Source organism: Cottoperca gobio, chromosome 11, assembly GCF_900634415.1.
Source record: "Cottoperca gobio chromosome 11, fCotGob3.1, whole genome shotgun sequence".
NCBI lineage: Eukaryota > Metazoa > Chordata > Actinopteri > Perciformes > Bovichtidae > Cottoperca > Cottoperca gobio.
Genome location: NC_041365.1, coordinates 12,934,216 through 12,952,096, shown reverse-complemented (window position 1 = coordinate 12,952,096; position 17,881 = coordinate 12,934,216). Strand labels below are relative to the sequence as shown.

At 38.9% G+C, this 17,881-nt stretch overlaps 1 protein-coding gene across 1 annotated transcript in view; it reads right to left on the bottom strand.

The window, feature by feature from the left end:
• Window positions 1-14,593, bottom strand: part of LOC115015539 (MAP7 domain-containing protein 1-like) — a 42,522-nt gene extending 27,929 nt beyond the window's left edge. The window contains 1 exon segment of the mRNA XM_029442944.1: window positions 14,240-14,593. Coding sequence (XP_029298804.1) covers window positions 14,240-14,306 — 67 coding nt within the window. The 5' untranslated portion in view covers window positions 14,307-14,593.
• Window positions 14,594-17,881: the final 3,288 nt, after the last annotated feature.

Sequence of the window (17,881 nt, the reverse complement as noted above, 5' to 3'; positions counted from 1 at the left end):
GACAAAGAGACAGCAAAAAAAGCCGCAAAACACATCCTGTTTTAATCCCTGCTCTGGCTTTGTTTTCACACTCCTGCTGATACCACCACCGAGTTCGGCTGCTGCTTGTATGACTCCCTCCCTCCCTTTGCCCCTCTCTGGCTTTCACACTGAAGAAGCCGGTGACAAACAGAGCAGAGCTGCAATGACGCATGGAAGGGGTCCGGAGCAGGAAGAAGAAGAAGTAGAAGAAAGGACAATTTGTGCTCTTCTACAAGGATGTGGATGTAGAGAGTGAGAAGAGAGATTTAGAGAGAAAGGAGAGCTGGAGAGCAATGAGAGGGTGGGAAAATGGTGCAGAGGGTTGATTTTATAATGACAGGAGGAAAAAGAAAGCCGAGGATTTAAAAAAAAAAGGAGATAAAGACAGTAACAGTCAGGCCCAGAGCAGGAGAAATAATGAGACAGGAGTTCAGAGATAGTGAAGTAGGAAGGTGAGAGGTTGCAGGCTCCAGGCCAGATCTTCACTACAGCCAACAATGGGCAGATGGAGCGTGACACTCTCCTCGGGCCCATCCAAACGCTCACCGAACCAGATAAATCACAGCTTAACACTGGGCTCCTCTCCAGCTCCCCCCACTGTACTTCAACACAAAGCTTAATGCACAGGCTGCACTACAGAATACTAATAGAGGAATGACAGGATGTGAATTAGAGCCCCCACGTGTGTTTACATCAAAGAGTAAGAAAAAAAGATGGAGGCTCATGTTGGCAGGATTGCAATATTTCTACCTGATGTCTTGTATAGCAGACTCACAAGGCTGTAAGACACTGGGAGTCCAAACTAGGAACGATTAGGACGACTAAGAACACTCAAATTCCTAGAATTTAAAATATTTTGGGGGAAAAAAGAGTATATCGCTAAAAGACGGACACACTTTTTATAAATCATATTAACAAGAGGTTACAATTATACTGCCACCTTCACACATTAAGAAAACACTGATATGTAGAATAAATAGATTTGAGCTACAGCAAACAGAAATGTGTAAATGACTTAACTGTAATTTAAAATACATTTTATCCTAACAGTTTCTTTAGTATGTTTTCAGAACTTTCAGTAGTGTGGTTTTCTGCTTTTCTGGATATTTATTACCTATGTTTTGATAATCTGCATTGGTTGAGTAAGAGGGGAGCACGGGTGTATATACAGAACAAAATACTTTCTTAGAATTAGTTATGGAGGTGAAGTAGTACTTTGTTGACTACTTTACTCTAATGTCAAACATTTTGGCCACTGAAATAAATAAGTAGAAAGTGTCCAACACTACAGTCTTGTGACTCTACTAGGGAAGATAATTATTAGAAAGAGGGTCCAAAGACTCTCTCCTTTCATCTCTTTCATCTTCAGGATCTTTCATCCTGTGCTTCTGCCCAAATATTATCATTATAGGGTTGCAAGACTACTGTCCAGCTCACGTTTCACTTTTTGGGCGTAATTTCTTATGAAAATATTGGAAATTAAGTTTATTGTACTGTATCTTGATTGCTGTAGACTATCACCAAACACACCACATACTCTGATGTCTAATGTGTGTCTCGGCCTACTGTAAACAAGGTACCACTGTGATGATAACCTGCACAGAGAAGACTACAGAACAGATGACTCTGAACTAGTTATTACCATAAGCACGGCATGGGTGTGGCTGTTGTGTATTTTATTGCATCTAAACAATGGTGCTGACTGTAACAGAGGAGCAATGACAGGAGTTGTGTTAAAGAAAGACTACAGTATAAACCTTTTAATTTAATGAGCAATATATATATATATATATATATATATATATATATATATATATATATATATATATATATATATATATATGTGTGTGTTAAGCATTTCTTGTTTTTTTCCACCCACACAGCACATAGTAAGTAATAGTGGTAATTAAGGTAACGTTAAAGCTACTTAAAAACACTTAGCGCCTAATTGCCGCAGTTTATATGAAAAAATTACACCTCAGAGTCAAATATGAACAGAGGCATGACACACACACATCTTAAGATTTACCGTGACTTACACTTTCTGAAAATATCGTTTTCTCCGAATCCATCGCGAATAATCATCCATACATTCGCTTAGAAATCAAAGAAAAAAGACGCAACAGAACTTGCCTGAGAATCATCATGTTTTTAGGTTTTCTTCAGTATCAAAGTAATCCCGTTATAGTTGTCTGTACATTCACAAGTACATTGCAAACAGCTGCTGCTAGTAGCTAATTCGGCATACTTGTAATGGTGCCAATTTGACAAAATGTAAACAAATACAGGCAAAAACAGAAGGGGCTCAAGTGGTAGCAGCATATAGCTCACTGAATCTATAGCAATATAATACTTCCTGTTTACATCCTTCAAAGCATTATGGGATCTGTATTTCTAACAAGTTAGATAATGATTACAAAAAAAGGTGTAAGACTAAGAATAATATGAGTTATAAAATCCATGAATATTAACTTTGTTTTATGTCGGTTTGCACAGTTGGTTAAGAAAATCTCTGGTTATAAAAAGTGAAATTCAGGGACAAAATTTCACAACGGCTTTCAATATACTAAAACTACTTATTACTTATGAAAACAAAAATCATAATATGGGATGATACCTTCATTAAAATATGCAGACTTAGCATTAATACACATGTTTTCAGTGGTGTCCCTACAACAACAGTGACAATCCATACAGCCTTGCAGAAATACATGTTCAGCGTCAAGTCATCTTATCGCACATGATCAGCCATTCATGTGACAGACTCCATTTAACACAGAAACACAAATTCAGCATGATGTTCACCCCCCCCTCAGAGCTTCTTGTCCCTCCACAGCCATCTCAGGTTTCTGTGCCACTGTGACAGACTCTAGGTTTATAAATAGCGATAAGCACCATACTGAGAATGTCGGCCATAAAAGGGGCTGGCTTCTGTCGAGGCACCGTGGGACGGCACAGTGACCACAAACTGCAGCATGTGGGACACCAGATTTACTGCAGGCAGGGCAGGACAACTTAATTGCGTTTGTGTGTGGGCCACATTGGCTGGTAGAAGCCAAATCCATCTGGCATAAAACTGTTAACCAATAATAGAATAAAAAAGAGAATGTGATGTCCAAATGAGAGCTGGTAACCTGAAACTTAGAGTCAAACTTGACTGAAATTGACCAATGATGGTCAGTAAAAACATGGCTCAAGGAAGAACCCATTACATTTTGGAGAAAGTCCGAATCACAGGGCAGATAATCGCATTATTTTATTATTTTTCACGTATGGAAACATCCTTGGCAGAGGTCTGTGCTTTCTGAGAGCCCTTCTAGTTCTGTTTGTAATGCACTGCATTTCCCAGAATTCTTCAATGAGAAGATGAGAACAGGTGGGACAGCTGTGGGTTGTAAGTGAATGTAGAAAACAGTGACGGGGGAAAAACAAATGACAAAAAAACAAAAAAACATAATATTTTGTTATGAAAACAAAAAATAAACAACTAGAAGGGCAATCGGAGAGCGCAGACCTCCACCAAGCCAAATGCCCTATTTTGCAATATTAATGTTGTAAATGGAATACATATGAGGTATGTTACAGAGTTTTTGTATTTTCCAGTAGATCTTCCCTTTAATTTGGCACCCAGGTAAGAAATAGGTTGTGCATGAGAAAACTTGCAGAAAGAAACACGGGTTGTTTGTAAGAGGGGTGTCCCTCACAGGGAGCAGGATGGAAATTAAGGTTGTCTTGGACATGCAAGTGGGACAGTAAGCCATCTCTCATTTTCTCTCTGCACCGCACCGCTACAACATGGACGTTCTTACTAAAAGAAACTTTGGGGGATACATATACTGATTTCTTTACTATGCAGTTGAACAAACTCATTTGTGCATTTGTGATGGTTTTGCACACAGTTTTAAAGTATTTTGGGCAGTCAAGATAAGCCTAATTGAGCTCAGTTTTTAGAGGAAAGAGTTAAAAAGTAAAGAAATGCACCTTTAGGTACATAATAAACTGGCAACTGAGTGTACATGGTAAATATTGTATTAATAAAGTTGCTCAATATAAATTTGGGATTCAGAAATTAAATTACATCACACACTATAGCGCTTACAGGATTTGTATATTCTGGAAAAAAACGTTTAATGATTATTGATATTATATTATTTAATGATTAGGTTATATAACAGTAGATTTTATGCATTTACAAAATATATATAGATTTTTTTAGTTTTTTAGAAAAGGTTTGTGAGTTTGGCGGATTGAAAATATTAAAAGTGAAGCATCTCTTTAATCACTCTTTTTTGAAAGAGTGCAGGGACGCAGAACCCCATGTGGTGTGAAGCAGGTCAGACTCATTTGTTTGGAGTTATGTGCATGAGGGAGCCAGTATGTGAACGCACACATAGTATATATACTATGTGTGTGTGTGTGTGTGTGTGTGTGTGTGTGTGTGTGTGTGTGATGAGTGGGATATGTTGGATCTGGGTCAGTACAACCTCAGGAATCCCTGGCATCCACATTCCCCTTGCACGTGTTTATACAGCAAATGTGTGTCTTTTGTTTGTGTTTGCATGTGCCAAGGACTCAAAGGATTAAAATCATCCAAAAAAAAAAGAGAAGAGATTAAATACTGTATGTGTAATCAAAGCTACAGGACAATATCTGATGGATTTCAATTCCACATTTAGATTAAGTGACTCCAGGAATTTATAATATCCCAACCAAAAACAATGTTAAGAGATATATTCTCATTTCACAACCTTCTGCAGGACGTATATGCATGCTTACACACTGTGCACTGCACATGTGACCTTCAAGGACGCCTCCACCACCTCTTCCTCTGTGGATAAAAAAAAACGGAAATGTTCTTGGGCAACAAGCATCGACGCCCCAGGGAAAATCAGAGGAAGAACATTCCTGGGACATCGGTGGTGCTGAGAGGATCGACAGCCGAAACACACGCCTCCAGTTTGGATGTCTGGGAGAGCTGAAACCAGTGTGTGTCAAATGTTCACAAATGTAAGTTAAGTTTTACACCTTAACTGCAAGAAAAAACTGAAAATCTCCAGCTCCAATTCATGACAAACAATAATAAACAAAAGGTCACTGAGTCCAAATTCAAGCAAGCATTATATGAACAACCTAAATGTCAACCACACAACTGCCTCCGAGCAGGCACAGGAAAACTTTAGGCCTCACAAAACAAATGCTGCACGATCCTTTGAACTCCTCAGATTATCGCGTTATGCCGTGAGAGGTCACCAAAACCAACAGCTGTGTTTGTAATGAGTTCCACGTCGCAACAGAAGAAGAAATGTGGCTTCTCTCTGCTGATGGTAGAAGAGAAACCTTCATTTTGAAGCTTGGTTTCAATTACAGACCAATGTGTGTCAGCTGTTATGGACAATGCTGTGTTTTCTCTATGGAGTGTGACTAGACGTGACTCCCCAGCTCAATAACCTCCTAATATGACACATTAAGGATTACTTTCAAACCGTTTTATGTTCTCAGCAAAGTTTTCCCACGTGAAATGTTCAATGTGTATTCCCCGGGGTCCATATGTTGAAATCACCCACCTGCAGCTTATAGCCTGTTGATGTTATACTCCTCAATACGCCCCACAAACTTGCAGGCAAGACCTTTTTCTTCATTTTTGACATGGTTATCTCCACAGTGGCAGAACAGATTTGTACCATTCAAACTGCGTTTAAAGCATCTCTCTCCCTTCGTTCTTTTGCCATTTGAACAGCGAAACTAGCACCCTTACCAATCAGTTACAATGTTAGCTTATATCAAGAACACCCATGCCCTGGGAACATAGGGTGGATACCACGCCACCGTAAGCTACTGTGGATACTCCTGTCATGTTTCCCTTTTGTTCTAAGTCATTCTTTTAAACTGTGGATCTTTGATTTCACACAGAAGTAGACAAACTAAAGCTTCTCATTCCTAGCTGTCGACCGAGGATTTAGTCGCCTGAAAGGACGACTGCTAACTAGCATAAGCTAAGCCTCAGGGTAAAACTCAGTGAGTTGTCTTAAATATGCACATACTTGCTACATGATAGGATAAATAAAGAATACGTGAATGCAGAGTGTAGTAAGTTGGCCCTATTATTATTTAAAGTATTAAATTACAATATTATTTGTTTCTAAACTTCATAACCTATGGATGGCTCGGTACTTCTGTAGTAAGCTAGTTAGCCGGACATGCTGATGATTGCAGCTTACTTAGATAAAAACATATAGGCCTAGACCTAAATGAGCATGAGCAGTCTTGTTAAACTAATACTTAAAAGCTACAGAAGTTGATCATACACATATTTCTTTTGCGATTGACCAAAACTGCAGAATTGTTGGGAGAATATAAAAGGTGAAATAACATCTTAGATGTTGATTTATTGTATTTGAGTGGCTACAGAAACAAATATCTTCAAAACCTAAGCAAATAAACTGTCAAAGTGAACTGTCTCTTTAATATTAACCCATATTTCCACCAAACAACCAAAAATATTTTCGTTATCTCAACCCCTCTGTGTCTGAAATACAGGGCAAAAACAAGAAATGCTATTAAAAGTTAATACAAGTACTACATTTAAACATGAAATCTAAGATAGATTCAGTTAGAATGGCAAGTGGCAGGCGACAGGATGTTACTCAACCGCAAACAGGAGAGCTCTCCAGATGCTTTTAACTACAAAGAAGTGGGTTACCCAGTCACAAAGACGTACAACAGAGCCAAGCATGAATCATATATAGATCATCTATTATTCACTGTTTCCTGCTTCTCTATTCATAGGCTCGGGGTTGATAGTAATAAATAAGGACAAAGGTTATGCAGCGAGAAAAGGGAAGATTTCTGAACCATTTTTAAATGGTGGGGTGCTGTGAAAAGCTTCTCTTACAGACGAGGGGGGGGGGATAGCTCAGTCGGTTTGTTGTGACTGCGGCTGTAGTCAAGGAGTTTCACTTCTCCAGCCATGACCTCATCATTCGGTCATCATCTCCACGGCATAGCAACGGTGAGCATGATACATGATGTAAATAAGCTCAGCTGCCACAAGGTCTTTATATTGAAGACATATAGAAGGAAGGAATAATAATAAAGAACCTACTCAAGCATTCGCTCTACAAGGGTGGAAGGGGACAGACAGAAGTATGGCTACTGTTTGGAAAGACAAAAAAGATATTAATTGAGCAGTAGGGAAAAACTTCTTTATGCTATATAGTCAACACCAAACGGCAAACAGACAAAGTTAGCGACTAGCTTGTGAACATAGTGAAGCATTTAGAGTCAGATAGAAATGAATGTTGCTCGATGTCTGCTAGATGAGTTAATATGCAACTGTTAGCTAACATGTTCTCTTAAACAACTTATAAGGTGAGAATATGTCAGTGTTGTGTCAACATCTGTACTGCCCCGAACTGGCCAATAAAAATCAATGAATGCAGGTTTAAGGCTACTTTCTTGTATCCAACTACTTTTTTAAGTTAGACCTCGTGCAGAAGACAGACACTACTGGTCTGTAGGTTCCACAAAAGTTTCAGACTCTAAGAACTTATCGTATGTCAATATTAAGTTAAAACTAAGCGTGATTGTCTTTTGGGATGGAAACTTTTAATGGAAACATGAGTAATCAAGTGTCTACAGACCAAAGCTGCCCCACCACACTCACACACTAGTTTTGGACACGTAAAGTAGGGCATAACTGTATCTGGCTGACTAATGTTGACCTGGCAGCGTGGTGAGGTGTTACAACACACTAAATTTAATCTCAGCTGAGGTCTGGTTTCAGTGATGCGTCACAGCGGGTCAACAATAACGCTGAGAGCTAGAAAAAATGAATACATTCACAAAAAAAAATATGATGCTCTACCTCCATTAGAGCTGAATGTTTCTTTATCTTAATCGTTTCACTGAACAAAGTTCCTTGAGAAGTTAAGATACTATTAATAGCCAGTTCAAAGGCTATTATGAGGAATATGGGAGAAAGTAGATCTTCTGACACATGAAGGAATTGTTGAAGAAATATTTACAATGGAAAAACTTGAGGCTAGAGACAGGAAATATATCAAACTAATTCGATGAGTTAAAAAATAAATTTGCACGATGTTTAAAATGTCTGAATTGTGAAAATCAAGTGATTACAACATGAACAAAAAGGTTATTTTTTCATTCTTTTGGCCAAAATCTAAGTGCAATTGAAGTATGCATAAATGATATACTGTTGTAAATATATTGCCCTAATACCCATTTCTTTTAAATGTTATTCATTATTAGAAACTTAAGAAATAATTTTAAAAATAACCCTCTTTTTTTGCTGTATATTAATGATATAATATTATATATATGTTATTAATCTTGGTGTTTTGTGGAACAGATTTACATTTTTAATGCACTTTTTGCATCCAGAATTTCCAATTCATAAGGCAAGCATAACACTTTAGACTTGCAGTGAATAAATCAATTATTTTATTTCATAAATGGCACAAAGATGAAGATTCAATGCCTCCTTTCTCTAAAATCAACAGGAAGAGGGTGCTGCAGCATCAGCTCTGCCGTGTTTTGCTTTAAAAACATCAGATATCGTTTTGGGAAAGAAAAAATCAAGGATAGTAATCATTTCCCCGAGGTCAAATGGCTTCTATGTGATTAACTGCAACTACATCAGAAACAACAAATCTGGCAACCAAGAGGGTGTGTGATAGTCTGCTAGACTCCAGTAGAAGAAAACCTAACCAGCTGCAGCCAAAATGTACCGGCATCTTGCAGCAGCCTGCTCTTCCATCCTGGAGAAAAGCTTTTCAAGGATAATTTCAAGACATAAAAGGGCACAGAGAGCTGCGAGCTGGGTCACCGTGCGACTTGTGTGTGGGTAATGGAAGAAGCAGGGGGGCGTCATTGAAGTAGAGACTGCAGAGGTAATCAATTGACTGGTGCAGCAGCCGACGCTGCATTTTGAACCGCTTTAATGCTTCTCATCTGATGTTCTAACATAAAGTTGTGGATAGCTTAAAAACACATGGAGGGGTTTGAAAAGAAAGAAAGAAAACATCTGACACAACACATGACGACGCATCCTCACACAACCAAAACATATTCTCTGTGCAACAGTGTTTGGGAATATGCACCATTGCCAGATCTGTTTTAAGTCAAGATGGCTGAACATACATGAGTTTTGTTTTCCCGTCTTCCAGATTAAATGAGGTTGCTGTCGTGCAGCCTGTTAGCAGCATGCATCAGCCATCATCTGCACTCTAATATTAGAGCCTGTGGGTCCTGTGACTGAGATGATGTGGGGGTGACGTATGTGTGTGTGTGTGTGTGTGTGTGTGTGTGTGTGTGTGTGTGTGGTGTGTGTGTGTGTGTCTGTGTGTCTGTGTGTTTGTGTGTGAGTTCAAGTGGGCATGAATGTCAAATGTAGCTACATCAGGACTCTTTTTTCTAAACACACATAAGCACAAATACACTACACAGGAGGGGGTGGGGGGGGAGTACATCTGTTAGTGATTCCCCTGAGGTTGGAGTAACATAACAACAAAAACATCCAGTACATACTGCAAGGCAGTATGGGTAACGGGGGACAAGGGCAGGCAGAGACGGTTCAGAAAGGAAACGGCGCACTGACAGTCAGTTTCCTGTTTCTGTGTCACGTCGGTTTTGCCATGCCCCGCATCTTTAGGACACTCGCAGGTCTGAGTCTACGCACATGTGAGAATACACATTATATCTCTTCTGTCTGTTGGTGCTGAACAGGGGATGTAACTATTCTAGCATTACCATCATGGATGTATAATAAGCCTTACTTCAATTAATTAGGGTCATATTCTTACATCTTCTGGTGAACAAACAGGAAGTGCTGTCTTTTGATTGTGTAATAAACAGAAGAAGAAATGGGTGGAAGTTAGCTTCAGCACTAACAGCTGCTAACAGCGCTATAGTGATATTTGAGAAGTGCGCGGCAAAGATATCATGATTGACAAATTGGGGGATTTTGGATTAACTGTGACGTATTTGTACACAATGTTGAATCAGAAAGAGATCAGAGATCAGAGATCAAAGAGATTTTTTTGCATTTTAAGAAAGTATATACTTTAGTAATACTGGACAAACAAAAGCATATGAAAAAAATAAGACAAAGAAATAATAATCAAAGAAATAGAAGAGGGGGGGGGGGGGAGTCAGCGGATACATTATACCAAAAAATAAACAACGACCGGCACACACACACGTATTCACACACACGTATTCACACACACACACACACACACACACACACACACACACACACACACACACACGTACATATATCAGCACTTGATGTGCGTCTGATTTCTCCTGCTACTGCCTTCACATTAGCTCTAAAATAGTCACTGGTGTGTAGGTGTTGCTACAATGACTCTAATCTACTAAATATGATATGACAGTTCCTTTTATGACTAAACTCTGCCTCACACCGTTCCTTAACAGGATTATTCTGCAAACAGGATTATTAAGCAGTCTATATCAACATCCTATTCATGAATTCTGTGTTTTTTGAATACCGGATACGAAGGGAAACATGACTAATCTGTGCATGAGCGCTCAGGAAGCTACATCCTCCTTCTTCCTTACACTCGGCAGCAGAATGGAGCATTTCCTCTCCTTTCCTGTGCGAGCGGCTGTGATTTATAGCATCTGTTCACAGGGACCGCTGACGTGGAGTGTAGAGGGGAGAGCTCTGGCCTCCTCTTCCTCCCTTTTTCTTCAAGGATCCACTCAAACCACAACAATCCTGCCTAAACCTCGACTCCCCGTCCAGTTTCCCCCCCCCCCCCCGAATGTACAAGCATTCGAGCCCCCAGGAAACAAACTACAAGACACAGTTGTCAGAGCTGTGAGAACTTGAGCCCCGTCGGACTGCAGGAGCTGAGAGGAGCTTTGTCTTTTGTTTTAGTGTTTGACTCCGATGCTAACAGAAACCGTGTTATAAACTCAGAAATGAGGGTTAAACAATGGAAAGTGTAACAATTAGTCAAGTAGTCGATCAAGAGACAAATAATCTGCTACTATTTTGATGATTGTTCACTAACCGCCCTTTAGTTATTCTCTTTTTACTCTTAGCTGGACACGCTAACGTTTGCATGTACACGTTATCCTGAACTAAAGCGCCATTTTTAAATAGCCACGCTATCGTCATTCGCTCAAACCCAGATTTAAAAATTGTCCGCCCGCAAAACTACGTCATTCCCTACGTTTGCTAAGTTTAGCGGTCAAGTGTTATAATCATTTATAAAGCACAAATGACCAACAATCTCCTCAAATATGAAGATTTGCTGCTTTTATATCATTGTGATGTTTATATCATTGTGATTTTGGTCAGACAAAACGAGCAATAAGACAATTATGAACAGAATTGTTGGTAGCAGCCCTACGTGTAAGTAATTAAACTTTATTTACTGGCAGAAAAATCCCCAGACCGAGGTTTCTTCTTCTCTGAGTTTTATTGTGGAGGATGACTGATGATAATGGCAAATCAAAAAGCGGGTGTAAGGAAGGATTCTGGGCCAAAATCTACATTTACAGCCTGGCTGTGATGTTGAACGTGTGCCAAGAACATAACGTCAGCATGACAGTGAAGCTCTCCGGGCCAAAGGGAGTCCACGTCTCATGATTGCTTCCACAGAGGAGCATTGACTCCGACTGCTCCGAGGCTGGAAAAGCTGATACACTGACACTGCAGATAACGTAACTACTGTACAATTTAAACTCCTTTTACAAACAAGAGCAGAGGTTTTCTGTCTGCACCACACAAAAAAGCCTGTGCCACTCCTATTGTGAGACATAAACAAAGAGTCTTTGAACATGTCATGTCTTGGAGAGTCTTGGTTTGACTCCAGCACTTGCAGTTAGTAAAAAAAAGGAAGCCTCTAGCTGTGTTTCCTCTAAGGGAAAACTCTGAAGCAGCGACTCTGAGACACCGACAGACAGAAAAACAGACTCTGATTAAGTGTAATGTCGCTGGTTGACTGGTTTCAGGGGGAGTGAGGGATGGCAGGAGATATATGAGGTGAGGAGGGGTGAATGTGTACGTATTTGTGTATGGGATTACATGCATTAGGGCTAAACCTCAAACCTGAAGAAATATATAATAGATATTGGAATTATGAGTCTGCAGGCACACTAGGCTGTAAAAAACAAACAAACCCTTGTCGGCTTTTCCATCTCTCTTTTTCTTTTTTAACAATAATGAGACTCACAGCTCTCAGAAAGGAGTCACAGAGGAAGAATGTCTCTGTTTATCTAACGCCACTGCCTTTTTCGGCATCTAGCATTCCTGAAAACGTCACATGTTGATCAACCCTGCTGCGTGCTGCAGCTCTCACCGGAAGGCCTGCAACCAAAACACGCTTTGTTTGTCACCTTAGATCACTTATCGATGGGTGAATTTGCTCAAGAACAATACAAGCCTGTTGAGTATTTCAATAAACACACAAAGGTCTTGTGATTAAGCACCAGAGGACAGCTTAAAAGTTGACAACCATGCCTCAAAAAACATAATTGATATCTACGATACAGATACAAATATGACTGCAGCAATAGGAGTTTTTATATTTTTGTAATCATGAGTGCATAAAAACGTAAAGAAAAAAAGGGAAAGATCTTACAATACCCAGTCTGTGCCTTCGCTCAGTATCACTTTACACTTATCATAAACTTCAAAGAATTTTCTTTCAGAAGAGACCAGGATCATGACCAAACAACAGGAGCCATTTTATTCCGGATATAGTAACACATTAAAAGAAAAAAGAAATCTAAGGGATCTGTATCAAGATTCTTTGTTTATGTTATGTGTTTATTACAATGGCCCATGAGACTATATGTCCATCAGACTATAGCCGCTATATTAGCAGCCAACGTACATACAGACACCCACACATGCAGCGAGCCAGCACTGTGGCAGTCGGCCTCTGCGGTGATATAAAGCTGCAGCAGACATTTTTCTCCCTCCATCCAATGCTCTGCACATCAAGTGGAAACAGGAGGAGGGCTGCCAATGAACAGAAAGTCACCTTCTACCAGTACACAGGTCAAGGGGAGATGTGTGATGGAGGTGTTTGGTGTTTTTATAATTATGTCATGCATGATTTCTCATGCAGAAATGGCAGAAAACGCTGTTTCAGCCTCTCAAAGATTTTATTTCATATTAAACTGAATATCTTTGGGTTTTGGACTGACAAAACAAAATATTTAAAGACATCATCTTGGACTTTGAGCAACTGGCAAGGACATTTCTCACTTTCTTCTTTATAAAAAATAATGATGAAAATAATCATTAGTTGCAGCGACATCAGATCCAGAGTGGAAATGAGACCAGAAATAAAGAACTCAATGAGACCTGTGTTTTCTACATTACAAATAAAACTAGTCTTAAATAAATGTTACATATAGCCTTCTTTTCCAGGCTTTTGAAAGAATATGTCAGGGTTTTGTTGGTTCACATCATGTAATATTTACATTATTGAATAATTATATTATGTACACTACACGAGGGAAATTTGATTTACTAATATCAGCTTATAATTATAAGGGTTTCACTGAAATGCAATCCTCTCTGGGTCAGCTTCACGGAGGCAGCGCAGAGTGAGAAACCATCAGTTGGAGATGCAGATGTTAAAGCTCTGCATCAGACACTACCTGCGCTGCTGAAGTGCTTTTGAGCAAGACACTGAAGGAGATAAAGGAAGAGTTTTCCCTGCATGGAATCTGTTTAGTGTCTCACTAACATTGTGTGGTAAGAGTTTTTAAGCAGAGTGTCTCCAGATGATTGTATATGTGGGCCATTTTTCACACTGTGCACCACTGACGTGTTTGGTAATGGAGACCACAGCTCAGTGCAGCATTTCCAGGATCTCTTGCTGGTTAGGACCCGCCTGTTAGAGATGCAGACAGCCCGCTGTTTGAGTGTGGGGGAATTACAGAAGGGTTGCCAGGACGGACAAACATTAGGTGGGAGGAATCTGATGTGTTGCGTTGCTGCAGCTGTTGAATTTAAAGGGTTCAGTGCCCAGGAAGGCTGATACACTGAAAAATACCCAGACACTTTTAATTATAAGTGGTAGGCCTAGTTTAAAAAAGATTGAGGAGAAAGAAACCCGTTATAATAAGAATCACCACCACCACCCCTCGGTACAGTAACGTTATTCATGACCTAGTTTCTGTATATGTATGTTGACTGTCATATACTCACATTTGTCTGTTAGTGTCAGCTTCGCCTCGAAATTATGTCCCAGCTCTTTATAATCCATTGTTTCCATTCAGGCAGATCGATTCCCAGTTGCTGTCATTCCTCAGAGTCGCACAAGTACAGGAGATGAAACTCCCGGTACAGATCGCCCCAAACACGCCCTTTGTAAATCCAACCGAGATAGAAGAAAAAGTGACCAAAATTATAATGTGGAAATAAAAGCAGGATCCGACTGAAAACTGTTGGGAATGTCTGAAATGTTGAATTATAATAAACTGTCGTCAGTGTCGTAAAATTAAAATCAGAGACTCAATCCAAACCAGCTGGTCTTTGGTGGAAAATCTACAGTGAGGGAATAAAAAAAAAAATCCTTCAGCGAGTCCTGTGAGCCGCAGCCAAGTTACAAAGAATGGCAAAACCACTTCCGGTCGGAATTTTCAGAATAAAAGTAGTTTAGTTAGGTAGTTTATTTTTTCCGGTCATTTTTTCACAATACCACACATTGAACATACAATTATGAACGTCGTGGAATAATACCAAATCATTATATACTTTATTTTTATTTTTAAATGTAATATTCTCGGAATAAATTAAATGGTGTAGGCTGAAGCATGTTGTGCCTACCCTAAATACTTAACAAAGCATTACCCTAACTCTACCCAAAATAGCAATGAAATAAAACAAAACAAACAAACCTTTGGTGTGTAAACATTTGAAAATGCAAACAATTATGTACAACACTAAACAGACAAGTCTGAATACATAAAATACAAACACATTGAAAAATGCAACACCATTTTAATATTTTTAATGGAAGTATTGAGTCATGGCTAAAGGTGAAGTGGACAAACACTAAACAGAGAGCGCATCTGGTATTGCAAAAAATGTTAGCATTATAATGCCACTGTGATGTCCATATCAAACAAAATAAACTAACTAACTAAAGTATTTGAAATAATTTGATACTATTTACAAGCTCAAAATTCAGATGTTGCCCCAGAATTTATTTTACGCCAAAGTGCAACGGCCCCAAAGTAATTTAGTTGAAACACATGCCTCTACTTTAGTTAAAAGTATCATTCACAGAAAATCATTGATAACAATTTCATTATTGAGGTATCACAGACTGCCTTGGCTCCATGTTACTTTTCAATATCATTTGCAATATTACTTTTTCAATATCATGTACTTTTCTATTTAAGTTTACTTATTTTACTAAATGTATCTTTAAAAATCTTTTTAAAAGGCATTGGTGTTAGTATTACTTTTTATACATTCAATATTTAATACTCTATTGTTTTTAATTGTTATGATGTTGTAATTTTTTTAGCAATCTCTGACACAATAATTTCCATCAGTATTATTAAGGTCTATTTTATCTCGTTATATGATACATTTTATTCTGAAGGCAACATTGCTTGATTTCCTGTTTTTCTAGTCTCTCGTGAAGCTTGACGCCGCCAATTGCAGCGAAAAACCGCATGCCGGACAACTGGACTGTACCAACTGTTTCGCAAAGTGAAGCAACTCATTTGACAATTAAATAAGCGACCAAATAATCTACCGAGGGCAAATAAAAAACGTGTATAAAAATATGTTATTTGTTGTAAGGCCTCTTTCGTCGGTTTAGCCACAGCAATAGCACAAACGTGTCCTCTGGACCCCCGTGAATGGTTTGATCCATCAGATGATTTCCAGCAGCTGAAAACAGCCGCTGTCCTGGAAAGAGGCGAGTTGTCATAACTGCGTAGAAAACGCACTGTATGTGTAATTACAGCAATTATTCATACGTTAATTAACAGTTTCTGATGATCAAATGCATTATATACTTCACGGACAAGATATAGGCTATATTAGGAAAAATACTAAATATTATAATATTAATTTGCAATAGGCTTTAATTCGTAAATGAAAACAGAAATCTCACTGGACAATATCATTCTGATTCACGATATGACCCCGAAAATGATCAAAATATGCTTTAAACTTTTCTCAGTGAAAATCAAACAATCTTAAATAATCATAAATCATAAGGTACCCCTGCATATATAAATAAATAATAACAACAACAACGATCAACTTATTGTGAGGTTTTTATTGCAGTTCGAGATCAAATTATATGTCCTCCCATCCCTAATGGCCTTCAAGTGTTTCTATAAGCCTACCATGAATGGACAGACAATCCTATATACATAATGGATATACTATATAAGCCCAAGATGATGCACTCTACATGCTTCAATCATCTTTCCCATGTTTAAAAGGTGGCAGGGCATTATCTGCCTTGCTGCTCGTGAGGTATTGGTGATGACAAGCTTGTTAACAATGACCTTCCTGCCACTGCAGAAGACAGAGGTCAGTCTTCCCGGACGAAGTCTGCTGCCCATGTCTTATCTGATAAAAAGAGAAGTAGCATGAGGATGGATAAATACATCTTAAGGAAACGCACCCTAACCCAGTATGAAATGTATACGACACCATGGCAGCATTAAATACTCTTTTGTTTTTTGGGGGGACGGGGGGGTTTATTAGATCGAAATACACTGGCTCAATCGGGGCGATTGGATGATTAAAATATTATAACAGTTTTTTACATTAGTGATTGTCATATAAAAATGATGGCTCACTTTTCAATATGACATCCTCTCTCATAGATGAAGATAAAAGTGGCATCTCCGGGGCTGTAGAGGAGTGTCATTCATTAATTTTTAAAGAGAAGCATTTTATTAATAGTCTGACCAGAATTACACCCACTACGCTTTTTTTTTGGTCATTTGAATAAAAATCTGATTAATTATAGATGAAGTCATCCGTGTTCATCATGTTTTTCTTTTGGAATCTGCGGGACGTAAAGGGCACGGAGTACAAATACATGTTAATAAAATTATAATAAAAATTCTGCAAATGCTAATATTTATACTCATTAGAGCAGGAAATAACATGTTAGCGCTATGCTAAATGTTAAAAGGACAGATGTATGTGAGCTTTACCAGAGAGATAAAATATGCATGACCCACTTAGCTTGGTGAAGACACTAAGGACTTATAGACCTCAGGACTCTTTGGTTATTGCAGTTGATGCTAAAGACGTCTTTCCTTTATCCTATAGTTCAGTCTAAATACAAACGTTACCAGTTAAAACTCAAATTTTACAGCTTCTTGTATTTTGAAGTATTCCCCTAAACATGGTACATGGAGGCTAAAGATAGCTTGTGATGTGCTGAAACACTGCTAATCAATCCCACTGTCCGCCCTGCGACACATGAAAGAGGAAGAGAAGCCACTCCATCAGGGCTAATGGAGTTGGATCCGTTGGTGGCTGTGAGGGAGCGAACGGCTCTGATGTTGAGTCTGGAGGTTAAAAATGATTTGTTGATGCAGTTATGGGATTTGGAAAACCAAGGGCAGGAAATGCAATACAGCAGTGGAGGAAAGGCAGATCTTGTTCATCTGCATGAGGACCTTCGTCTCCTTCTGAACACACATACATTATACATAGACCATCAACATACTAAAGTATTTGTTGCTGCATTTCCACGTCTGCCCCCACTAGAAAAATCAAATATCAGACAGGTTGAGGGCACTTCATGACACTTATCACTGCAGACTTGTGTTGTTTTTATACTACTGTAAGTCATGTGTTGTA